Below are 26,649 nucleotides of genomic sequence, written 5' to 3'. Positions count from 1 at the left end.
TGCAGATGAAGTTCAATGTGTACCAGGGATCTTTATATACCCTCACGGGATTTCTTCAGTACTACATTGATACAAGCATTGAGACATCCATGGACTGGAGTAACAGGTTAGCTGAGTTAGGAAGAGGTGGCACAAGATGCTATAATTAAAACTACAGGGTTTCCTTAAAAAAATGGAAAACTACAGCTAGGAGAGGGCATTGCACAATCAGGATACATGTAATTAGAAGCAGTAGTTCTAGATATAGCAATACCGATTTTCTCCAAACATAAATTATGTTTGTTTATGGACTTAACATATAGTATATGGAAAAATACATTAGCAGAGAAAAGCTATACAGAACATATTGAAGTCAGAAAAATATAAATAAAAGGTGGTAGATGCATGGAACAGTTTCCCAGTAGAGGTGACATAGTAATATAGTAGATGACGGCAGATAAAGACCCGAATGGTCCATCCAGTCTGCCCAACCTGATTCAATTTAAATTTTTTTTTTTTTTTTTTCATAGCTATTTCTGGGCAAGAATCCAAAGCTTTACCCGGCACTGTGCTTGGGTTCCAACTGCCGAAATCTCTGTTAAGACTTACTCCAGCCCATCTACACCCTCCCAGCCATTGAAGCCCTCCCCTGCCCATCCTCCTCCAAACGGCCATACACAGACGCAGACCGTGCAAGTCTGCCCAGTAACTAGCCTAGTTCAATATTTACTATTATTTTCTGATTCTAGATCCTCTGTATTCATCCTACGCTTCTTTTAACTCAGTCACCGTTTTCCTCTCCACCACCTCTCTCGGGAGCTCATTCCAGGCATCCACCACCCTCTCCGTAAAGTAGAATTTCCTAACATTGCCCCTGAATCTACCACCCCTCAACCTTAAATTATGTCCTCTGGTTTTACCATTTTCCTTTCTCTGGAAAAGATTTTGTTCTACGTTAATCCCCTTCAAGGTGGTGGAGACAAAGATCGTATCAGAATTCAAGAAAGCGTGAGACAGGCACGTGGGATCTCTTAGGGAGGGGATAGTGAATGCAGTGGACGGGCCATTTGGCCTTTATCTGCCCTCATATTTCTTTGTTTCTAAATAGCACAAAATAGGGGCTTCCATTTTGCTTAGAGAGTGATTACTGCACTTGATCGGCTGACTCTTGCTACTTTGGCTGTTGGACAAGGGCTCCTAGGCACAGAACATTGGCTTAAGGTTCACTTCATTATGCTGGAAGTGGATAGATTTCTGCACAAATAACATAAGAGTTGCCGTACTAGGTCAGACCAAAAGTTCATCAAGCCCACTATCTTGTTTCCAATCCAACTCACAAGCGATTGCTTCGGTCCACTGATCATTTTGATCTGTCAATTCCAACTGTGCGGGACTTGAGGCTATCATCATCCAGGAATAGCGTTTTCCATTGTATTGGTCCCAGGGAATCGAACAACCTTCCAGAACATATTCGTCAACAGCAGACTAAACATAATTTTAAGAAAGTACTTAAAAGACACTTGTTCTGTCAAATGAAATATAGGGTCTGAGATTGGTCTAGGGAGGAGGAGTAGAGGGTGCTGGTCATTGATGTATTCCATGTCTCTGGTTAGTTTTTATTGGTTATAATGATGTTTGTCGTTGAGGCGACTTGTATGTTATATGTAATTTTATATTCTGTATTTAAGTGTGTCATTTGTTTTATAGTGAGGTTTGTTGTTGCTGTGATGTAATGTAATATTATATTTTGTATGTGAGTGTGTAACTTGCCCAGATAAGGGCGGGGGAAAAATAAACAAGTACCTGGTAGGATCCCAGAAAGTAGCAAATACACCGTCCAAGAGATAAATATTGGATTTCCCTGAGGCTCCCTTATCCAAATCTTTTTTTTTTTAACCAGTTATGCTAACTGCTTTGACCACATCTTCTAGCAATAAGTCCTAAAGATAATTATACATACAGTGAAAAACTATTTTCTTCTATTTGTTTTAAATGGTCTATTTGGTAACATCGTGGCATGTCCCTTATTCTTGGTATTTTTTGAAAGAGTAAATAACTGGAGGCTTATTTTCCCCACACACCCCTGTATTTTAGCTGCTTTGATATTGTCTTTTATATAGATTCGCCTCCTTTTTTTTGCAATCTCTGTCCTTCCTGAATTATTTGTAGCCTGGTATAGTATCCCATTTATGAGATTCATTGAACCATGTTTCCATAATGACCAGAATTTTATGACAAATCCGACCATCTCTGGGAAAAGGTGTGTAGGTATAAATAGTGCTACTGCCTCCTATGGGAAAACAGTGCAATGCGGAACATAAATGTGTGTAATGGCATTTTGTTTAGCATTCTGAATGTATTATTTATTCATGTATGTTCCCCTGTGGTTAGATCTGAACTCTTACCTCCTGAACAACACAGACGAGCAATGAAACAGGCCAATTATTATAAAAAATAAAATCTATTTATTTAAAAGCAAGTGGCAGCTAAAAATGGTCAAAACAGTGTAGTTAGAGAATGTGAGACTTATACCAGAGAATGACACAGGGACAAATTTGTCTCCAACCCTGCAGGAACTCAATTTCCCCATCTTGTCCCCATGAGTTTTGTCGCTGTCCCTGCCCCCTTTCTCTAAGTTCTGCCTTAAGCGCACAAGCTTCAAACACGTATGATTTTAAAGTGTTTGAAGCTTGTGCAGATGTGGACAGAGCTTGCAGGAATGGGGCAGGGGCAGGAAAAGGACTTGCGGGGATGGGACAGGAAAATGAGTTTCCGTGGGGACAGGGAAAAATTTGTCCTCGTGTCATTGTCTTATACACTAAACAGGAAAAAATACAATAGATCTTGTTGTACTATTTCATGAACACTTTGCTTCAGAGTAGATATACGATTATGCAACATGCCTTAAATGATGTCTTTTAGATAACACAATGCCAAAAGCAAATCTGCATACAATCTATCAGAGAAGAGGAGGCTCTTAGATCCAGAGGAGTCAGTCTGGCAGAGGAACTCTGAAGCGATGCCACAGTGCAGAGTCAAGTCAAGGGGAGCCCAGCAGTGGATACGAGCTGAAGAAGCACTAGAACTCTTCTCAGCTCGGATCTGACCAAGGGATCAGATGCTGTGATCCCTAGAGGTGCTTCCTTTATATCCCTTGGGCAAAGGGCTTATATGTGGAGGAACTTGGAGAGCTCTGGCTCAGGAGTTTCACAGGTCTGTGTATGAGTCATAAAAATGCACCCAATGATCACGGCATACGGCAGTTTGCAAGTGGTGGCGTTTTTGCAGTGTGAATTATGTGATATTTAATTGATCATTGGATACGTTTTTTTGACTCATACACAGACCTGTGAGACTCCTGAGGCAGGCCATTCGGGCCGAAACATGTACATGTCGAGTCGATGTATGTTGTATTGAAGAAATAAAGGATTTTGTGGAATATGTGAATTCACCAGTCTTTTTTGGACTTATTCACTCCTTCGTGTCTTAAACACTGACCACCAAGGGATAATTTAGCCATTGATATTCAGTGCTGGGCCATGTCCAACAATCACACACTGAATGTTCAGGACTAATTCAATGGTGTTAGCCACCAGAGCTTATGTGGGTGCTGGCTGAATCTCGGCTGGGACCCACATTGAAAAAAATGTCAGGTGAAACAAACTCCTATCCTAATTTTCACCTCCAATTCCTCCAGCACTAAAAATACTCCCCTTCACAGTGCACCCACCTATGAAGGAAATGGAAGGCTGCCTACCCCCCCACCCCCTTAATCCCCCCTCCCAGGGCCCATCTGGAGATGTCCCTGAGGGTCTAGGGGGAAATTGGGCAGGTATGACGTATACAGTACCATGAGGCTGCTGCTGCTAGAGGTTGCAAGTCATTGTGGAATGCAGGCCAAAGCCTAATAGGAGAAACTGGGCATTTCTGTTGCCTGATTCCCCCCTGGACCACAAGGGACCTCTCCAGGTAAGCCTGGGGGGGGGGCAGGGGGGGACTGGGAGAGCCTTCTATTTCTATCAGGGAGTGATAGGGTGAATTGCAAGGGGTGGGGGTCCGTCTGACCCTAGGTGAATTTAATCAGGCACTCACCAATAATTATAATTTGGAGGAGTGTGTGGCGCAGTGGTTGGATTTACAGCCTCAGCACCCTGGGGTTGTGGGTTCAAACCCCGTGCTGCTCCTCGTGACCCTAGGCAAGTCACTCAGTCCTCCATAGCCCCAGGTACGTTAGCTAGATTGTGAGCCCACCGGGACAGAGAGGGAAAATGCTTGAGTACCCGATTGTAAAACCGCTTAGATAACCTTGATAGGCGGTATATAAAATTCTAATAAAACTTGAAACTTGATAATCAGACAGGTGCCTGGTTAAACTTGGTGCATAAAATTAGTGCTGCTTTTTTATTTTCCTGTCTAAATTTTCTGTGCTTACCTAGCTGGTTGCTTTCCTAGTTGTTTCCGCTAACTGGCTAGGTCCATATTTCACCCTGTGTCTGCCCCTCCCCATCCCTAACCTTGCTGGTTACATGTTGGCTGTTCAGCAATATCAATGGCATCCTGTTTGTCTGTTTAGATTATAAGCTCTTTCGAGCAGGGACTTTCTTTATGATGCACTGTGTACGTCTGGTAGCGCTACAGAAATAATTAATAGTAGTAGTATACAAATCCTAAACTAAACTAAACTAAACCTTAGGTTTATACACCGCACCATCTCCACAGTCGTGGAGCTCAGCACGGTTTACAGGAATAGTAATGAGAAAGGAACTCCAAGGAAAGGGTTAGATGAAGAGCAGAGGGAAGAGGGAAGTTAGAGGGTTAGGATGTCAAAAGAGGAGGGAAAGTTAGGTTTTTGAGAATAACCAGGTTTTCAACTGTTTACGGAAGGGTTGGAGAGCACTCAGATTACGAAGAGGGGAGGTAAGGTTGTTCCAGAGCTCGGTGAGTCTGAAGGGGAGGGAAGACCCTAGTATTCCTGGGAGGGAAATGCCTTTTAGTGAGGGGAAGGATAGTTTCAATTTTTGGATGGGTCTGGAGGTATTGGGGTTTGAGGAGTTCCAAGAGAGCTGAATTAAAGGTGGAAGGATGCCGTGGACGATCTTGAAAGTTAGACAGATGCATTTGGAAGTGGACTCTGGAAATTATCGGAAGCCAATGAAGCTTGAGAAGGAGCGGTGAGGCGTGATCGAATTTACTTTTTGAGAAGATAAGCTTGGCCGCGGCATTTTGAATCCGTTGGAGTCTGTGAAGGTTTTTCTTTGTTAGGCTTATGAAGATAGAATTGCAATAGTCCAATCTGGAGAGGATGATGGATTGGACGAGAACGGCAAAATGTTTTTGATGGAAACAGGATCTTACTTTCCTCAGCATGTGAAGGCTAAAATAACATTTTTTTACCAGGGAGTTGAGGTGGTCATTGAAGGACAGTGTAGAATCGATAATGACGCCCAGGACATTGCTGGAGAATTCGAGCTGCAGAGTGGAGCCAGAGGACAGTGGGATTGAGGTGGGTAGCTGATCTAATTTTGGGCCGAGCCAAAGAAGTTTTGTCTTGGATTCATTCAATTTCATTTGGACAGTGTGGGCCCAAGATTGGAGGTTCGAGATACAAGAGGAAATGTTGTCAGAGAGATTAGTGAGGTTCGAGTCGGTCTCGAGAAGGACAAGGATGTCATCTGCATAGGTGTAGATTGTTTCAAGGGGGGATAGATGGAGGAGTTTTAGAGAGGACATATAAATGTTGAAAAGGATGGGAGATAAAGGAGAGCCTTGCGGGACTCCGCGGGTTGGTGTCCAGGGGGAGGATGAGGTGCCATTCATATTGACAATGTAGGATCAGGAACGAAGGAATTTTGAGAACCAATCAAGGACTGTAGAGGTGATGCCAATCTCAGGGAGTTGGTAAATTAGAATATCATGGTGGACGACGTCGAAAGCAGCAGAAAGATCGAATTGCAGGAGGACGGCGAACTTGTTGTGGGAGTGAAGTTGTTGAACCTTGGAGATTAGAGAGGTCAGTAGGGATTCGGTGCTGAAGTTGGGGCGAAAGCCATATTGATAAGGTAGGAGAATGGAGAATTTCTCTAGATAGGATGAGAGTTGGGTCGAAATGATGGACTCAAGCATCTTAGTTAGGAGAGGGATATTTGCTATTGGGCGATAGCTGGATGGTGCAGAGGGGTCGAGGTCGGGTTTTTTCAATAGAGGGGATAAGGCGATATGGCCCATATCTGGGGAGAATAGGCCCGAATGTAGGGCGGAGTTTAAGAGTTTGGTAATGGAAGAGATGGCCTGAGTGGGTATTTCCTCGTAGAGGTAGGAGGGAAAAGGTTCTAAAGAACAGTTGCAAGATTTCAGTTTGAGACAGATTTTAAGTATGAGGGATTCGGATACGTGCTCAAAGGCAGCCCAGAATCTGTCGGCTGGGATAGAGCTAGAGGCCGTTAGAGTAGGGTTGGGGTACGTGAGCATCAGGGAGTTGTAGGAGACTGCAGGTGGGAAGGAGCATCGTAAGAATTCTTCATTGAAGAATTCTGCTAGAGCTTCGGCAGAGGGGGAGGAGGGGAGAGAGGTGGAGTCTATTATGGAGGTTAGAGAGCGCCAGATTTTGAAAAGTGTACTAGTCTGGTTGTTAGATCTGGAGACTTTCTCGCCATAGTAGTTCATCCTTGCTTTTTTTAGTGCTGAGTTGTAGAGCTTAATGTTGGCTCTCCAGGATTGTCTATCTATAGGGGAGTTAGATTTTTTTCCATTTGCGCTCCAGGGCTCGGCATTTCTGCTTTAGTTCTCTGTGATAAGGGAGGTACCAAGGGGCTTTGCGAGGATAGGAGATAGATTTGGTGGAAAGGGGGGTGAGGGAGTGGTAGGTAGACTCGGAGAGGGCGATCCTGTACTTTCTTAAAACATTTTTCCTAGTTAAAAGCTTCCATAAACAATGTGGTTTTCTTAAACTAGTTGACAATCAATGAGAAGGTCTATAAGGGTACGGGTTATAGAACATCTAAGCAAAATTCGAAGGGGAGACATGGGAGCTCCCCTTTCTCAACATTGGCGCATCCAGTCACATACCTTAAACGATCTTAAGTTTGTGGTTTTGGAAGCACCATGATTGAAAAGAGGGGGAAACATGGCAACCTTTCTGTGGAAGAAAGAACAATCGTGGATATATTATTGGCGAACAGTAACCCCTACAGGGTTGAATCGTGAGGTTGAGTGGTGGGCGTTTCTCCACAAATGAGTGACAGTTCAGCTTAATGATAAATCGGGATTTCAGCTGAGAGTGATGTCACATGAACCAGATATTAGAGAAGTCAGGAGAGTTATGAAGGTATCCATAAGCAGCGTCGTAAGTTTGCTTTGAATTATAAATTTTTCAACATAGTAAAAGGGGTTTTTTCCATCTTCTTTTGCTAGAATGAAGCTCTTCTCATTGAATGTCAACTAGTTTAAGCGGGTTCTCTGAAGAAGCCGTCTTGGCGAAATGTGTCAGACACCCGCTTCAACAAGACAAGTTTCACCTTGATTCGACTCACAAACGAGTTAAGTTGAAGTTTATATATTGAAAATCTTCTGAAAATTTCACCAAAAAAGTCTATTTATTAACAATTGTAATTTATTTATAAGCACTTCTATTGATCAAGTTTTACATCATATGAAACAACTTTATACAAATTCAAGATGGAGCAATGATAGACACGTTGAAATACACTTTAGGGTTTATCCCTGATTGTGATTTCCATACCAACTTACGGTTCTTAGCTTCTCTAATAAATTTATAAAGTGTTCTTATAATTGTAGTGCTCCCCTTTATTGTTTTTGTTGAGTGCTTCACCATTTTGAGACACAAGTCTTTAAATTTATTATTACTCAGCAGTGGTCTAAGGGGGTACGCTGAAGGAAAGTCAGGATAGGGGATATATGATAAAGATATTTACCGTATTTTCTCGCATATAACGCGCACGTTATACGTGGTTTTTACAAACCGCGCATACCCTTGCGCGTTATACGCGTGAGCGCGTTGTACAAAATTTTTTTTACATAGTTTCCCCCCCGACGCCCGATTCATCACTCGGAAGAAGCGCTCGCACTCCCACCCCGAAGGACCGCACGCACCCCCACCCGAAGGACCCTTCGCACCCCCACAGCCTCCCCCCTCCCCCATGGAGAAGCTGTCTACCTTGTTTCCGGATGCCAGCCCAGCTGCTTCCTCTGCCGGTGGTCCTGCCCCTTCTCAGAGCCCTGTGCTGCGCTGCTTCCTGTTCAGGCGGTCCCGCCCTTTCTCTGATGTCAGAGAAAGGGTGGGACCGCCGGAAGAAAAAGCAGCGCAGCAGGGCTCAGAGAAGGGGCGGGACTGCCGGCAGAGAAAACAGCTGGGCTCGCTGGCATCTGGAAACAAGGTAGACTGCTTCTCCATGGGGGAGGGGGGGAGGCTGTGGGGGTGCGAGCGGTTCTTCGAGGTGGGAGTGCGAGCGCTCCTTCGGGGTGGGGGTGCGAGCGGTCCTTCAGGGTGGGGGTGCGGGTGCGTGCGAGCGGTCCTTCGGGGTGGGGGTGCGAGCGGTCCTGCGGGGGGGTGAATCGGACGTCGGGGGGGGCATCAGGCTTTCAGGGTAGGGACAGGACTTCAAGGAGGAAAGGAGAGTCGGGGCGGGCGAAAACAGAGTCGGGGTCTCCAGAGGAGAGTCGGGGCGGGCGAAAGGAGAGTCAGGCAGCATGCACGGTATACGGGTGTGCGCGGTATATAAAAATTTATATACATAAATATGTGTTTTTTGCGCGCTATACCCGTGTGCGCGTTTTACACGGGTGCGCGTTATCTATGTGAAAATACGGTAAATACCTCCAAAGTTTGAACTCGTACAAGATGGGTCTCTTTCAATGGAAAGGAAGATCTGGCATGAGAAGTCATAAAGTGAGGGTGAATGGGGGTCAGACGCTTGAGTAATTAAAGAAAACATTTCTTTACAGATAGAGAGATAGATGAGTTAAACAGCTTTTCAGTGGAAGTACTGGAAATGTAAGGATAGCATCTTGGAAAGAAAGGAAATTATTATATTATCCCGGTTAGATTATTGCAACGCCATTTATCTTGGCATCACTAAGAACTGCCTTCAAAGATTACAATTGATTCAGAATACCACCATGAAGTTGATCTATGGAAAGAGCAAATTCGACCATAGGACTCCTTTGCTTTTCTCTCTCCATTGGCTCCCGGTTTATTTTAGAATTCAGTTTAAGCAGGGCAGGATTAATTTTTTGAGGGCTCCTAGGCACACAAGTACACTGGCCCCCCTGGGCCTGCCCCACCCCCATTTATCTGTTTTCTTATTTACTTCTTTATTTCCACTTATATTTCTTTTTTTTTAAATTCAAAACAAAAAATAGCATACCAGTGCACAGTTTTTCTTCTATGCAACTCCCAAACATCTCTAAACAAATCCCCCTTCCTTCCCTTCCCACCTACTTACCCAGGACTTTAACTCTGAACCCTTTCCATGCATATATAAAAGTGTTCAAATATATTGTACAGCAGTAACACTATCCAAAATATAGGGGATGGTCCAGACTGATCCCCCTGCACCCTGAACCCCGACCCCTACTCAATGCTCAACGGCCCCTACTCAACGGTGATCTTCTGGACTTTATTTCCATACCTGGGAGTTCCACACCAAATGCCGGAGGGATGTCTGGTGTTTCCTCGGGGGGAAGAGGACCCGAGGTATCGGACTGGGAGATTTCTCTCTTCCCTCCGCCAGCTGTGCCTCCACCACGTCCAGACTATCCTGCAGCTGAGTTCAGGGACCCCAGCAAATGTTCTCTCGCGAGGGGCAGGGGCAGGGGCAGAAGCAGCAGAAGTTCTGGTTGAACAACGAGATTTGGAAGGTAAGGTGGCAACCTCCACTCCAGCAAGATCATCTCCGGTGGTTACATTAGAGAGCATTTGGAATACTCTCTTGAAGCTCAACTCTTCTGTCGATAAATCTTCACAAGAGCTAACAATGCTTATGAGTACTGTTAAATCTCTATCTGAAAAATTTGAAGGAACTAAGCAGCAATTAACTTCGGAGGTTAAGCAGGTGAAAGAAAAAGTAGAAGATCCCAATCTTTATCCTCAGGATTGGTTAAAGACAAAATTCTTCTTAAAAGAAAAATAGAACAATTGGAAAACTATAACCGAAGACTTAATGCTCACTTGTTAAATTTTCCAAAATCATTAGGAGTGACTCCCATGGAAATGTTCAGGAAATTCTTGATTGAAGTTTTCAACTATTCTGCTGACTGTATTCCACCAGTCAATCATATTTACTATATTCCTCTTATAAAAAAGGACATGGGAAGGTGAAGGTGTCCAGAATCCATCAGAAGCTGTTTTGAATCTCACAAATTTTCTTGAGACTTCAATAACTGAGACCTCAGAGCGTGCCACTTTAATTGTTTCCTTTGTCTTTGAACAGGATATGTCTGCTTTACTTAGGCAATATTTCCGTAATTCTCAAGTATCATTCCTGGGGAAAAAAGTCTGGATCTACCCAGACGTTACTAGACAGATGCAAGAGCGCAGGAAATTATTTCTTGCTATGAGAGTTGAAGTCATAAAGCTGGGTGGGAATTTTCTTTTGGCTTATCCCTGTGAGTGTATTATAAAGTATTTGGGGACAAAATATGTTTTTTTTTCTCACCTGAACAACTACACGCTTTTATAGATATGAAGAAATTGTCAAAAAGTGGCGTTTACAGTACAGTAATGTAAAAGGTTGGAATTTTCTGTGAAGCCAATACCTGTACGTTTGCCTTAGAACAGCGGTCTCAAACATGCGGCCCGCGGGCCACATGCGGCTCTCCAGGTGCTATTTTGCGGCCCGCGGTCTGGACGCGATGATCAACTGCTCCCTTGCTGCAGTTGATTGTTCCGGTGAAAGCTGCAGCCGGCGGCGGCTCCTGGTGCCATCCACACCAGCATTTCTCTTCCCCCTTCCCTTGTGGAGCAGCAGCGTGTCTGGCTGGCTCAGTCATTGTTCTGTTCAAAGCCGCGGGTGGCGGCTCCTCGCGCTATCCACTCCTGCATCGGAAGCCTCTCTGACGTCACAACATCAGAGAGGCTTCAGATGCAGGCGCGGATCTCGCGAGGAGCCCCCACCCGCAGCTTTAAACGGAACAATCGACTGAGCAAGGGAGCCGGCCAGACAAGCAGCTGCTCCACAAGGAAGGGAACGGAAGGGGAGGGGAAAGAGAAATGCTTCTGCTACATAGGAAAGGGGGATCCTAGGGAAATGCTGCTGCTGCTGCTGCACAGGGGAAGGGAGAGGGAGGGAAGGGGGAAGAGAAATGCCTCTCCTGCACAGGAAAGAGGGAAGGGAAATGCTGCTGCTGCTGCACCACAGGGAAAGGGAGGGGGAGGGAAAGGGGAAGAGAAATGCTTCTGCTGCACAGGAAAGGGGGAAGGGAAAGGCAGCTTCTGTTGCTGCTGCACCCAAATTGGGGAAAGAGAGGGAAGGAAGGAGAAGGAAGACAAGGGAGAGGAGAGGAACAAGAAATGCCAAGTTCATGGGAGGGAGGGAAGGAAAGAAGATACCAGACCATGGAGGGGGAGGGAGAGATGCCAGGGCATGGGGGAGGGAAGAAGACAGATGCCAGACCAGGGGAAAGGAAGGAAGGAAGGAGGGAGGGAGAGAAAGGAAGGAAAGAGATGTCAGACCATGGAAATATAGATGGAAGAAGAGAGAGATAGAAGGGAAGGTAAGACATGGAAATGTAGATTTTGAAAAGAAAGCATAAAATTTGAATATTAAGTTAATTCCAAAGATGGATGCAAGGCAGAAAGTGAAGATGGAGAGAAAAACAGTCAAAGGACAAGAAGGCCCTGGAAACATAGTTGAAAGCACAGAAAAATAAAGTCACCAGCCAACAAAGGTAGGGAAAATGATTTTATTTTCAATATAGTGATTGAAATGTGTCAGTTTTGATAAAGAAAAGATATTAAACTTTAAATGTGAGAGCTGCAGAAAAAATAGAGTACTTGGAGGGCCGCAGAAAAAATAGTTAATGTCTTATTAAAGAAATGACAATTTTGCATAAGGTAAAACTCTTTATAGTTTATATATCTTTCCTTTTAACTGTTAAAGGAAAGTTTTATAAACTATAAAGAGTTTTACCTCATCCAAAGTTGTAATTTCTTTAATAAGACATTAACTATTTTTTTCTGCGGCCCTCCAAGTACCTACAAATCCAAAATGTGGCCCCACAAAGGGTTTGAGTTTGAGACCACTGCCTTAGAGGGTTCTCTTCACCATTTTCTGATTCCTTTCCCTGGAGGGCTCTATTGTGGTCTAAGGAAGATATATCTTTTTCCTATTTATGTTTAAATATACCTTAAGATTTTCCTATCTATATTTTTTAGCAAGCATTATATTGTATATTATTTCTAAACTTAATAAAAAATTAAAAGAAAATAAAAAAAGAAATATAAATATATATTAATAACCAAGTTTACAACATCTAACTGCCTCACTCTACATCAACCAACTGTAACCCATAAGTATGTATAAACAACCAAATCTGTAACTCCTCTAGTATGTTCCACACAATAGAAACATAGAAACATAGAAGATGACGGCAGAAAAGGGCCATAGCCCATCAAGTCTGCCCACTCCATTAACCCTCCCCTAACAACCTCCTAAGGGGTCGCTCACAGGTGGTATCACCTCTATACTGCCCTCATAAAGATCCGACGTGGGCATCCCATTTATTCTTAAAATCTTGTATGCTGCTGGCTGCGATCACCTGCTCTGGGAGTTTGTTCCAATGGTCTACCACTCTTTCTGTGAAGAAGTACTTCCTGGTATCCCCATGAAATTTCCCGCCCCTGATTCTCAGCGGATGTCCTCTTGTGGCTGATGGACTCTTGAAAGAGAAAATGTTGTCTTCCACCTCTATGCGGCCAGTGATGTACTTAAATGTCTCAATCATGTATGTTAACTTGCAACGAAACAACAAGGCAAGCTGTCCACCAAAGAATCCAACATGAAACAAAAAAAGATTGGCAGAAAATAAGGAGATTCAAATCAGATTTATTCAAGGTGCTTCCAAGAACCATGCCCGATACATTTCGCCAAACAAGGTTAGTCAACGCTAACAAAAAACCATGTCTTTCATACAAACAGAACACAGAAAACACTTTCACCTAGTATGGAATATGTAATCACAAACTAACCTCTCCCCCTTTTACAAAACTGTAGTATGGTTTTTAGCCACGGTGGTAACAGCTCAGATGTTCACAGAATTCTGAGCATCAGAGCTGATACCACCATGGCCAGCGCTAAAAAATGCTCTAAAGTTTCGTAAAAGAGGGGATAAAATAGAAATATGTAGACAAAGATTAAATTGAACCACCAAGAAGCTGAACTCTGCATACAATGCAACACCATAGAAACAGCGATGCATGTCCCCTAAAGAAAAAAAAATAAATATAAATTTTTTTTTCTATCTTTGTCTTCTCTGGTTTCTGCTCTCCTCATCTTCTTGTCACTCTCTTCCTTTCATCTGTCCTTCTATGCCACTTCCAGAAACTGTATTCCTCCCCCTTCCATCTTTCCCTTCACCCCCATTGGTGTGGCATCCATCTTCTTCCATTCTTTCCTCCAATGATCTGGCATCTCTCTCTTCTTCCCTTCCCTCTCTCACACCAACACCCTCATGGTCTGCCATTTCACTCTCTCCTCTCTCTTCACCCCCTCTCATCAGCATCTTCCCTCTTTCTTTCACCCCAACCTAAATCCATCCAGTATCCTTCCCCCTTATGTCTTCCCCCTTTCCCTGCACACCAATTCCATCAGCATCTGCCCCCTTTCTTTACCTCCAACCCAATTCCATCCAGTATTCTTCCCCCTTATGTATTCCCCTTTCCCTGCATACCAGTTCCATCAGCATCTACCCCTCTTTCCCTCAACCTAAATCCATCCAGTATCCTTCCCCCTTATGTCTTCCCCCTTTCCCTGCACACCAATTCCATCAGCAGCTGCCACCTTTCTTTACCTCCAACCTAAATCCATCCAGTATCCTTCCCTCTTATGTCTTTCCCCTTTCCCTGCACACCAATTCCATCAGCATCTGCCCCCTTTCTTTCCCTCCAGCCTAAATTCATCCAGTAGCCTTCCCCCTTATGTCTTCCCCCTTTCCCTGCACACCAATTCCATCAGCATCTGCCCCCTTTCTTTACCTCCAACCTAAATCCATCTGGTATCCTTCCCCCTTACGTCTTTCCCCCTCTCCCTGCACACCAATTCCATCAGCATCTGCCCCCTTTCTTTACCTCCAGCCTAAATTCATCCAGTAGCCTTCCCCCTATGTCTTCCCCCTTTCCCTGCACCCCAATTCCATCAGCATCTACCCCGTTTCTTTACCTCCAACCTAAATCCATCCAGTATCCTTCCCTCTTATGTCTTTCCCCTTTCCCTGCACACCAATTCCATCAGCATCTGCCCCCTTTCTTTCCCTCCAGCCTAAATTCATCCAGTAGCCTTCCCCCTTATGTCTTCCCCCTTTCCCTGCACACCAATTCCATCAGCATCTGCCCCCTTTCTTTACCTCCAACCTAAATCCATCTGGTATCCTTCCCCCTTACGTCTTTCCCCCTCTCCCTGCACACCAATTCCATCAGCATCTGCCCCCTTTCTTTATCTCCAACCCAATTCTATCCAGTATCCTTCCCCCTTACGTCTTTCCCCCTCTCCCTGCACACCAATTCCATCAGCATCTGCCCCCTTTCTTTACCTCCAACCCAATTTCATCCAGTATCCTTTCTCCCTTATGTCTTCCCCCTCTCCCTGCATACCAGTTCCATCAGCATCTGCCCCCTCTTTCCCCCAATCTAAATCCATCCAGTATCCTTCCCCCTTATGTCTTCCCCTTTCCCTGCACGCCAATTCCATCAGCATCTGCCCCCTTTCTTTACCTCCAACCCAATTTCATCCAGTATCCTTTCTCCCTTATGTCTTCCCCCTTTCCCTGCACACCAATTCCATCAGCATCTGCCCCCTTTCTTTACCTCCAACCTAAATCCATCTGGTATCCTTCCCCCTTACGTCTTTCCCCCTCTCCCTGCACACCAATTCCATCAGCATCTGCCCCCTTTCTTTATCTCCAACCCAATTCTATCCAGTATCCTTCCCCCTTACGTCTTTCCCCCTCTCCCTGCACACCAATTCCATCAGCATCTGCCCCCTTTCTTTACCTCCAACCCAATTTCATCCAGTATCCTTTCTCCCTTATGTCTTCCCCCTCTCCCTGCATACCAGTTCCATCAGCATCTGCCCCCTCTTTCCCCCAATCTAAATCCATCCAGTATCCTTCCCCCTTATGTCTTCCCCTTTCCCTGCACGCCAATTCCATCAGCATCTGCCCCCTTTCTTTACCTCCAACCCAATTTCATCCAGTATCCTTTCTCCCTTATGTCTTCCCCCTTTCCCTGTACACCAATTCCATCAGCATCTGCCCCCTTTCTTTCCCTCCAGCCTAAATTCATCCAGTAGCCTTCCCCCTGTCTTCCCCCTTTCCCTGCACCCCAATTCCATCAGCATCTACCCCGTTTCTTTACCTCCAACTTAATCCATCCAGTAGCCTTCCCCCTTATGTCTTCCACCTTTCCCTGCATACCAATTACATCAGCATCTGTCCCCTTTCTCTCCCTCCACCACCCTTTCCACACAGCAACGGAAACGCTATAGGAGGGGCCTTAGGCGCTTGGGCCTATTAGGCCCTAAGATCCTGTGGGTTGGGCATGGGAGGGGCAGGCCCGCCTTACTTGAACAGAGGCGGGCCTGCTGGCCGGATGGTGCGAGGACCTGTCCTGCCAACTTGCTGGTAAGCCTGAAGGAGGGTTCCGGGGTAGGGGATTTTGTTAGCGGGGGTCTGCAAGGAGGGGCTGGGCACCCTTCTGTCGGCGATCTTTGGGAGGGGGGAGGGTTCTGTCGGCAGGAAGAGTTGGGCACCCTCCTGCCACAATCGTTGGGTGGGGGGAGGGGAGACTGGCGGCCATATCTGTGGCCACTATACTAATAATGGCAAGGAGATCCCTTGCCGCGATTAAGTATAGCGGCCGTGTCTAAACAAACCCGATTCTGTAACCGGCATCTGCAACATGGACGTCTGTTACAGAATCGGGTTTACTTTGGGCGGGTTTTGTTCCGATTCTGTATACAGAATCTGGACCAAAACGTATGGTAGTTAGGTTTTCCCTGTACTGGGCTGGCTCTAACTAATCTAGAATATTATTACTTACTCAGCACTCATTTGATATAGTTCATCAATAAATATATTACTACTACTACTCATTTCTATGGTGCTACTAAATGTATGCAATGCTGTATACATTATATGCAGGTACTTTCTCTTTCCCTTGTGGGCTCATAATCTAAATTTGGGTTTGTTTGTTTGTTTTTTTGTACCTGGATTAATGGAGGGTTAAGTGACGTGCCCAGGGTCAAAAGGAGCTGCAATGGGAATTGAACACAGCTTCATTAACCATTATGCTACTCCTCCATTCCATAGTAGGCTGTTCTTCCAGTCTATATTGTAAAGCCATTTCAGCCTTCAGCTGTGTTTCTTTGCATTACTTTAATTATACATCTAGGCCCTGGATAAAATGCAGACATGGGTATTGAGTATGTTTGTAGAGATGGAGGTGATTCTCATCCTAACTTGCCTCCCCCACTCCCAGCCCCAAAGAGCTTAGATGAGACCAGGGGTTTGGTCCTACATGGAAATGTTCTACACACTCACAATCCACATAGCCCCACCTCCAAAGCAGGAACTCTACCATTCATTTGCTGGAATATGTTTTTAAAACTTTTTATTCATAAGAACAAAAGAATTGCCGCTGCTTGGTCAGACCAGTGGTCCATCATGCCCAGAGTCCGCTCACGTGGCGGCCCTTGGTCAAAGACCAGTGCCCTAAATTAGACTAGCCCTACCAGCATACATCCTTGTTCAGCAGGAACTTGTCTAACTTTGTCTTGAATGCTTGGAGGGTGTTTTCCCCTATGACAGATTCTGGAAGAGCGTTCCAGTTTTCTACCACTCTTTGGGTGAAGAAGAACTTCCTTATGTTTGTACGGAATCTATCCCCTTTCAACTTTACAAAGTGCCCTCTCATTTTCCCTACCTTGGAGAGGGTGAACAACCTGCCCTTATCTACTAAATCTATCCCCTTCAGTACCTTGAATGTTTCAATCATGTCCCCTCTCAATCTCCTCTGTTCAAGGGAGAAGAGGCCTGTTTCTCTAATCTTTCGCTGTACGGCAGCTCCTCCATTCCCTTAACCATCTTTCGGGACCCTTTCGAGTAGTACTATGTCCTTCTTCATGTACGGCGACCAGTGCTGGATGCAGTAATCCAAGTGAGGGCGCACCATGGCCCGGTAAAGCGGCATGTTAACATTCTCCGATCGGTTCGTGATCCACTTCTTTATCATTCCTAGCTTTCTCTTCGCCCTTTTCGCCGCTGCTGCACATTGTGTGGATGGCTTCATCGACTTGTCAATCAGAACTTCTAAGTCCCTTTACTTGAAAGCAGATTAGAAATAAAGAATTGTATTATATGCACAAAAGCATTATAAGAAATCATAATTAATTATTTAGTCCACAAATTGGGGTGATCCAAGAACAGAAAATATCAATAAAGGCCTCTGGCCCAGACTTTCTCGCCAACGTCAGAATTGACGTCGGGAGTAAGGCTTCTGGGCCGGCGGCGTGCAATCGCTGCACCCGCCTGGCCTTTCCCTTCCTCTACTTTCGCTGCAGTGAGTAACCAGCAGCAGCGGCGGTGGGTGAGGGGTGAGCAATGGCGGCAGCCTAAATAAGGTAAAGGGGGGGATTGGGGTATTCGCTCCATAGGATGCACCCTTTTTTCTACCCACTTTTTTGGGTGGAAAAATATGTCTTATGGAGCGAAAAATACGGTATATTAGTACTTTTAGTTTGTGGTCCTGTATTTGCATAGGGGTTATCTGTGTTCTGCATGTGCGACCAAGGCCAGGTGTTCTGGTAGGAATGAATGTTGAGAAACATACAGTGTGCTTTGCGTAGTTTAATTTTGTGGTTAACCATTATGTATTGTTAATAAGATTATATTGTGTGTATATATGAAAAATGAATGGAAAAAATGGTATTACAATTAGTACTATTATGGGGCGGGGTCTGGGGCAGAGCTTGCGAGCCCCACCAAACAAAAAAGCGTTCTGCTACCTATGATTCTTTTTAAAGATGCCTTTCAAGTATAAATGTCCTTTTAAGGATTAAAAAAAAATTATTTATTTTTTATGAGTCCTCTTGTATTGGACTTATTTGTTTTTAACCCCTTCCTTATGTTTATACCTTTATATCTTACTTTTCTTTAACCATTGTAGTTCTACCCTTTTTTTTTTTTTCACTCGTACCCATTTGTCTACACTTTTCCCTCCATATTTGCGGTTTCAGCATTCGCGGTTTCGATTATTCACGGTTTTTAGCTTGCTGGCTCCTCCCCCCAAATTACATCAGCTTGTATAGAGAAATCGCTGATTCTAAGCGTTTACAGAGAAAATCGCTGATTTCCAGCACTTTCTTCACCATGTTTTGCCTCTTCTTCAGGAACAGACCAAGTCTCCCACCATGTTATTCGCGTTTTCACCATATTCATGATGGTTTTTAATAGAAAACAGCAAATAACATATAAAAAAGTTATTTGTGGTTTTTCAGTATTTGCCAAAGCTGACTTGAAATTCCTTCTCTGATGTGACCAACCCAGGTGTTCAGAGGCATTCAAAAGAACTTGTGGAACTAAAGAAAGTCTGTCTCCCCACAAACTCTCTCCTCCCCTAAACCTACTTCATACCACACATTCTTTATCTCTGTCTAAATCCATCTCCCCATACACTGTTCCTAGTTCCTTTTCCTCACACTCATCAAATCCTATTCCAGAGTCTCAATTCCCACCATTCAGCCTCCTTTATCCTGCACTAGCAGCCCCATCTGTCTGCCTCCATATAGATTTTAATCCCTTCTCATACCTTCACCAGAGGATTGTTTGCAAAACCACTTCTGTCTTCTTTATAACTCCACCCAGAGTTTGAACCTTATGATACTTGAATTCTCACACTCTTCTCTCAGCCACCTGAAAACAGTGAATGAATTTGGGTAACATGAGAGGCAAAAAAACCCCACAAAACACAACAGAATTGGGTACAGAGTATATGCATTCTCCTTCAGAAGTGGGGAGATTACATGCTTATTTTTAGTCCTGACCCCTAGTCTTGTGCAAAACATACCCAAACCAGGACCTCTTGCACATTTTCCAATTTTAGATGTGTGTATCCCAGCTTTGTGAAATTGGGATTTAGATGTGCTATAAATGTCTAAATGCTATTTATGCAAGCCTACCACACCAGTGGTGCTTCTAAAATAAGTACCTTAGCATCAGTATGATCCACCAGTGGTCCTCGGGCCTTACATTGAAGAACACTGAAATAAAATGTTGCGAATTATTCAGAAAAGAATGCATAATAAAACTGGGAATATCATAATGCAGGTACAAAAAGTGACAGAAAAATGATAAAAAATGATAGAAGCTCTAATGAAGACGAGCCACACACATATCAGGTCTAACTTAGAGATGACAGAAACATAAAAACATGACAGCCGATAAAGGCCATGCAGTCTGCCCATCTGCAGCATCCACTATCTCCTCCTTTCCCTAACAAGATAGTGGATGCTGAGGGAGTTTATGCTACAAATGATATCATAAGTGATGTGAAACAAGTTAATAGAGAATGATTTAAATGCTCTAGCAAATAGTGCTAGAATTTGGGAGAACTGCATGAAACCAGTAGATTTAAGCCACAGAAATGTATTTTTCTATCAATGCTCATATAAGCTATGTGGAATTTTCTTGTTTATTTGTTTTTTTTAATATTTATTGATTTTCAAACTTTGATAGTGCAATACAAATAATTGAACATAAAATAATGCATAAAACGCACTATTAATTACACAAGTAATACATAAAACAATCATTTTCTCCCATCCTCCTCCCAATTATTAATACAATAAAACATATTATGTGACTACAATATTATAATTAAGTAATTTTAACATCAAAATACACTTCCCTCCCCCTACCCACCCACCCTGGATGTGTAAGGAAATCTAAGAAAAGGAAAAATACATGACCATTACTGCGAGGTAACAAAAGCAGTCAGTCAATGGGCTCCACACTTTATTAAATGAATTATGAAACCCCAAACATTCCACATTCATTCTCTCATATTTATATGTGGTACACACATTTGCTTACCAAAATGCGTAATTAAGTCTGTCATGGCTCTTCCAGTTATGTGTGACCATTTGTACAGCTATTCCCATCATGATAAAAAGACGGCTTTTATATTTGTCTAAAGTAGGCTTAACGTGTAACCTACCACAAATTATGGCTTCATAAGTTAAGGGAATAGATGATTGAAGAATAAGATTTATTTGGAATTTATTGTAGAGTTTGGGGTTTCTTTTTTTTTTTTTTTCCAAAGTTTGGCCACATTTCAGAGGACTGATCTGTTATTAACAAGTATTCAGGTATACAGCTGTGGAGATCACATCTAGTCCTCTCCATTGGGATGTAGTTCTTTTCTTATATTCTGAATTATTTTTCTTCAGCTTAAATCTATACCACTTTTCCAATGCCCACCCTTTCTTCCCAAATCCCCCAGCCACATATATAAGAAGCACATTGAGCTTCTCCATAGGAAACCCCCGGTTTTTTTTTTTCCGCACAAGCTGAAGGTGTCTCGTGGAGAAACAATAAAAAGGCGGGAAACGCTTCATTTTACGTCACATATGTTGGTTGTTTGGGTGGGGGGGGGAGGAATTTAGCCCTCGCCAGAGGCGGTTGTCACTGACGAGAATAAAAACACGCTCTCCCTCCCTCCCCCTCCCACCCGGCTTTCTGTGACGCGGCAGCCGCGCGCCCCTACCTCACAGTGGCCAGCGTCACAGACCCCGCCGCGGACTATAAAAAGGGCGGGCTGCGGCGCGCGCGGCGGTCAGTTCAGTTGTTAGTTGAGCGCTGGAAGGAGAGGGAGACGTTCTCTGAAGCGCAGTTCTTAAATTCGAGGTTTTTTTTTTTTTTTTTAAACTAATTTCTCCTTCCCCTCCCCCTCCTCGTTCTTTTGTTCCCCCCTCCCTCCTCCCTCCCCCCACTTTCCCTTCACCGTTAACGTCCCCTCGATAGTAGTGGTGGGTGGGTGGTGAAGGTGGTGGTGGAGGGCGTCTCGTCCGTAGTCATCGGGGAGCGGCCGGCAGCGGCCATGGATTCCGTGCAGAGCCCCGAGGTGGACGGCCTGAGGAAGCAGAACGTGCGGCTGCTGACGGAGAACGGCGAGCTGCGCAAAATGATGGCCCTGATGCAGGAGAACCTGGAGCTGAGGTACGCGCTGCGCGACCACGATAACCGCGCGCGCACCCTATCGCCGCCGCCGCACGGCGGCAAGGAGCAGCCGCCGCAGCACCACCACCACGAGCGCGGCCACGGCAAGGAGCCGCACCACGAGCACCACAACAAGGACTACCACGAGCATCACCCCAAGGAGCACCACCATCACCACGAGCACCACCCCAAGGAGTACCACGAGCACCACCCCAAGGAGTACCACGAGCACCACAACAAGGAGCACCACCACCACCACGACCACCACCCCCCCAAGGAGTACCACGAGCACCACGGGAAGGAGCACCACCACCACCATGACCACCATCCCAAGGAGCACCACCACCAGGGCAAGGATCCTCAGCACCACCACCACCATCACCACCACGGGATGGATGTTTGCCCCTCCGGCAAAGACACTCCCTTTTCCTGCGGCAAGGATAGTCCTCCTTGTGGCATGAAAGATCTTATGCCAGGTACACGGTCCCTAATCCTCTGGCCCCCACCCACTTCGTCCCTCCAGTAACAGCAGAGTACACAGTGCGTTTTGGAGGACAGGTAGGTGGAGGCCCCTTCAGGAGCACCATCTCTATAGGAAAAGCATCTTTTCAGGAAGGGGGATTTTGGGACATTCACGGGTGCTGAACATCTTGGGGGATGAATAGTATGGCCACATGGTGACCCCCCTCCCTAAGCTGGCCACTTTGGAACTGAATGGGATGAGGTATTATATAGTACAAGGAAGAGAGAGTTGTGGAATTCTGTTATGACAACCCAGGACGCTGCATAATGGGGAAGGGGAATTTTCAGATGATCCCCTACAAGGATATGTTTGTACTCTGTATGTTTTTGGAGGAGCGAGGGGGTTAATAAATAATCCCTTTGGCCAATATAGAATGACTGTGTTATGAAAGGATGAAGTTATCTTGCATCCAAGTTTTTCCAGGTCTTATATTTTACATTGTGACATATTGATGGTGGAGGTGTTTGTCCTTTCATGCTAGTATCTTTATGTGCTATTGGATTTTGCTTAACAAAGAAGGACAGATGTCCTCCCCATCATCAGATTTTGTATAATATGTGGGGGAGGGTCTGTGGGAATATAATTTACAACTGTTTAATCTATATTGTACCACCATTTTTCTTAGGACACAGGAAACTCCTAGAAAGTCTTACAAAGCTCCAAGTACAGGACGGGAATAATAATCTTCCCAAAGATCTTCATCTTCAAAGGATGCTTGCAGATTATATAGATAAAAAATAGAGCCTCCAAGAAGATTTACATACCCTCTCCATTCTTTTTATTAATTAAAAAAAAAAAAATCCTGAACAAAGATTCATCTGAATTAGAATTACAAACTATTTGAATCATAGTGAGATGGTATTGTATAAATAAAGATATCTTGACTCATGTTGTGGATAATTATTTTATTTCACTTGAAAAAAGTAATTTTAACAATGGAAAAATTGATTTTAAAAAGTCTGCCATAGGCCCTCTTTTACTAAGGTGTGCTAACCGATTAGTGCGCGCTAATTGATTTAGCGCATGCTAAATGCTAACACGTGCATGTTAGTCTATGGACACATTATCGGTTAGCGCACCTTAGTAAAAGAGGGGACTAGTCTCTGTTATGCCACTAGCTTGAGCAAACCAAGGCCTCCTTTTACTAAACTGCGATAGCAGTTTTTAGCACAAGAAGCCACGCTGAATGACCCGCGCAGCTCCCAACGCTCATAGAATTTCTATGAGCGTCAGGAGCAGCGTGGGTCATTCTGCGCGGCTTCCTGCCCTCAAACCCGCTATTGCGGTTTAGTAAAAGGAAGCCTAAATCTCTAAAGTTGCCTCGGATACAAATTTAGATTGTAAGCCCCCTAGGGACAGAGAAATGCCTACTACTGTACCTGAATGTAACTCACCTTGGACTACTTCTGAAAAGGCATGAGCTAAATCCAAAATAAAACTAAACAATAATCTATGTTTAACTGATGGGGCTTTTCCTATCATTTTCTTATCACAGTAAGTTTGCATGCAATAATTGATTTAGTCCCTGTACTTCCAAGTTAGCTGTTAACAGAAATTATTGCAGAATGTGCTACTTGCTATGTTAATAGCTAACATGTTAGTACATAGGTCCCAGTGTGGGTTACACTCAAATAATGTAATATTTGGATGATGTCTGCTAGGAGCCCAGTGTGTGTTTGTTTTTTTTAGAATTGTGAGCTATCCCTTACATCTTAGGAAAAAGTGTGCACCTGTATTAAGCAGGAACATAAAAAAATATGTGGTGTAGACAGAAATGTATAATGTATCAAGGCAATATACTTACAAAGAAAGTGACTTTCTGGAAAAAGGCAACTAAAGTAATGGACACTTAGTCCAGTGAGTGTCCAGTTTTTCCATCCTGTCAGAAAAATAGGTTTTGTTAAATTTTTAAAAATATTGTTTTAAATTGTTTTTATTTTTACCAAACTTTTCAAATTGCCCTTGTATTTTACTTACAGATGAAACTGCAAATCACAAGCACAATGGTCTTACACAAGATTAACAAGAAGGTACGGAAGTACATAAAGTAATCCAACAGTACCTGTTGTAGCAACCATAAACAGAATAGTAAAAGTTTTCTCCCCTCCCCTCCCCCCCAAAGCAAATCTACCACTACCCCTCCACAGTCGAATCCATCCTGGAAATGCACCCTGTAGACCACAGATAAAATGGGTACCCAAGTGACTGAAACAGTAATTTTCAGATTTTGCTTTGAACTTTTAGTGCCAAAGTATGGATCAGTTTTCTCTGCAATGGTTACCTGGCACAAATGTTTGTTATACCTTGTAAGTTAAATTTTTTTCTACAAAAATAGATTATTTTGTTTTAAGTATGTGAATCATTTTCTTTGTGCAGGGAAAAATGTAATACAAGATGTGCGGTATTGAAGAATTTTTATACGATATGCCATAAAGCAAAAGGTATTGCCTGTGGATGTCCACCTGTGTAGTGTGGAGATTTTGTTTTCTGCGTTTCCCCACGTGATCTGCACAAACATTTGGTTTAGCCGTTTGGGGAAAAAATTGTCGATCCATCAACCAAGTTACAGAACTCCATCATGAAATCCTTGCTTCAGATGCATTTCTTGCCGTTCCCAGAAGGAATTTATAATAAATGGATGTAACTTTGACACCTTGGACTCCCTCCTGTTTTTGGACCTCACTTTCTCTTTGCTGGAGTTTATTGAACTAATCATAGTTCAAAAAAACACTTCGTTTCCTTTAAAATAGGGTAGTCTAAATGCAGTAAGGTTATTCCAGGGCTTCTGGTGATATACTATAGCCAAAGATCAATTGCTTGTCTCTGAGGTTCTGGTTAGCAAACAGTCTGGGAAGAGATCAAAGAGCTATTTGAGATCCCAGAAGGTAGTTTTCTTATAAAAGTGAAGTTTTTATGTAGCTATTTGGACAACAATGGAAAGGCAAGAGCAGTAGTGCTCTTGGATGCAAAAGTGGAAGAAATTTGGACTAAACCATAGACAATATTTTCTAGACTTAGGCCTAGATTCACTAAACTCACCGTTGGGCGATCCATGGCCGAGTCCTGCCGGACAATCAATTCACCACAGCGTCCTTATGCAAATTAGGTGATTGGAAGCACACCCCATAGCGACCCCATAGATCGCTGCAGAGCGATCCAGACACATCCGCAGACCATGCTGTTTGCCTGTAGATGTGATCCGCGCGTGAACTTAAAACATACACACGACTTGTAACAGCCAGGATCGCTATTGGGTTTACTGAAGCAATGAAGCAGCTCCTTGCAGAAAGGAAGTCAACAACGGCAATATTTCTTCCATTTTGTGAAGAATGGCTTCCTGATGAAAGAAAGTGCCCCTGAAATGGGTCTGGCCACTGTTGTGTTCTAATGCAAGGTGGCGGGCAGCCCACAGCTCCGGACACAGCACTGTGCGGCACCTATATTGTGGAGCATAGTTTACTGTAATACAGAGGAGAGGACTTCGGTGGAAATGGGTTAAAACCACGGGCTCACACTGCGCTTTTTGCACAAGGGAGATGTGTTTTAACATTCCAAAAATGTTTTATTTTGATGGTTTTATTTTTTATTTTGATACTGAGATTTCAGGGCAGCAGAGAGCAGGACAGTCGGCAAGGACGTGAGTGACTGGTCCTCAGCAGTCACTTCATTTTGGATCGTCAAGCCCAATCGGTGTTCCTTCTGTTTAATGAATTGCTGCCTTCCTACTTATGCATGCCATTTCCCCTCATTTGCATGTGCCGAACAGGCAGAAGATTAGTGAATCGGGGTCGGAGAACGCTCGCAAACTGGTCGGGACACGATTGGTGAGCTTAGTGAATCTAGCCCTTTGACTTCCATTATAAATAGAATCAGGAGAAGTAGAACTGATGTAAGACCAAGGGCTTGTCAGCACTGGCAAAAATAGGAGATAGAAAAGATATTTAAATCTTATAGTAGAAGAAATGTAGTAATTGAGAAAATATTCCAATCAGATGATTAGACAACCCAAGTAGGGTAAGATAGATGAAAAAGGTTTTCTTCATGTTCTTAAAGGTTTGACAAGCAATGTAAATCCAGGAAAAGAACTGTTTTATGGAACTTCTGTTGATCAAATTGTGAAGGGGCATTTTTGATTTGACATCCAAGTCCAGTTATAGATGTTTTGATGAAAATGTCTAAAATTTTCATCCATATCACACATTTTTTGTGCTTAGTATATGTTTCTTTAGATACCAGAAAAAAAAGTCCCAGAGGAAAAAAACATAAAAAAACAAGTCATAGGGATGGGATGGTAAACTGGTCACATAGTTATCCCAGCATAGCAGAAGGAGAACCTAGCAGTCAAGGCTGTGGTCTTCACATATGGGATCCAGGTAGAAATCTCAGCTTAATACCCTTATTTTGTATTGTGAACTCTCGAGGAACACCTAAAAACCTACTGGGCCTAATATGCAGAACAATATAAGTGGGCCAAAGAGGCTCTGGTCTGTTTAAATCGCCCCTCAGCGGTGAAATGCTGATAATCGGTGGCACTAGGCTGGGCAGTGCTACTGAATATTGGATCTGACCATCCCATAAAAAAGTGGACCAGTCGAGTGATGCTGGGGAGGAGCCAGGGCTCAGATAAAGTGAATTTAGGACAGCTGTCTAAAATTTGCCTGCTCATCTTAAGCAGGTTCCAGCTTGCCTAATTATTTCTGTTA

General features: G+C 43.9%; 1 protein-coding gene and 1 long non-coding RNA gene across 7 annotated transcripts; one reads left to right on the top strand and one right to left on the bottom strand.

The window, feature by feature from the left end:
• On the bottom strand, window positions 1-21,099 carry LOC117353445. 2 transcript variants are annotated; one of them, XR_004537942.1, is made up of 4 exons: window positions 20,299-21,097; window positions 19,415-19,466; window positions 19,016-19,119; window positions 1-111 (listed from the first exon to the last, which is right to left on the bottom strand). It is a non-coding gene; the product is annotated as an uncharacterized LOC117353445 (long non-coding RNA). The 2 variants fall into 2 exon arrangements; XR_004537943.1 differs by lacking the exon at window positions 1-111 and adding an exon at window positions 17,295-17,530 and having other exon boundaries at window positions 20,299-21,099.
• A 14-nt stretch (window positions 21,100-21,113) lies between these two features.
• LOC117353444 (histidine-rich glycoprotein-like) lies at window positions 21,114-24,596 on the top strand. 5 transcript variants are annotated; one of them, XR_004537941.1, is made up of 3 exons: window positions 21,114-21,899; window positions 22,572-23,976; window positions 24,323-24,596. XR_004537941.1 is itself a non-coding variant. In XM_033929384.1 (3 exons), the coding sequence occupies exons 1-2, from the start codon at window positions 21,305-21,307 to the stop codon at window positions 23,967-23,969; spliced, it is 639 nt and encodes a 212-aa protein (XP_033785275.1). In that variant the 5' UTR covers window positions 21,114-21,304; the 3' UTR covers window positions 23,970-23,976; window positions 24,323-24,596. The 5 variants fall into 5 exon arrangements, 4 of the variants coding, with proteins under 4 accessions (XP_033785275.1, XP_033785271.1, XP_033785274.1 ...); XM_033929384.1 differs by having other exon boundaries at window positions 23,926-23,976; XM_033929380.1 differs by having other exon boundaries at window positions 22,572-24,596.
• The last annotated feature ends 2,053 nt before the right edge of the window (window positions 24,597-26,649 follow it).

The sequence above is a fragment of the Geotrypetes seraphini genome, chromosome 2, assembly GCF_902459505.1.
Source record: "Geotrypetes seraphini chromosome 2, aGeoSer1.1, whole genome shotgun sequence".
NCBI classification, from domain to species: domain Eukaryota; kingdom Metazoa; phylum Chordata; class Amphibia; order Gymnophiona; family Dermophiidae; genus Geotrypetes; species Geotrypetes seraphini.
The sequence above is the reverse complement of the archived record's forward strand: the minus strand, read 5'-3'. Positions and strand labels throughout refer to the sequence as shown.

Excerpts from the sequence above, each read along its gene's own strand:
- LOC117353444 (XM_033929380.1), top strand. The coding sequence starts at position 21,305 with ATGGATTCCGTGCAGAGCCCCGAGGTGGACGGCCTGAGGAAGCAGAAC. Across the intron at positions 21,900-22,571 it reads CATGAAAGATCTTATGCCAG|GACACAGGAAACTCCTAGAA; the intron begins GTACACGGTCCC and ends CATTTTTCTTAG.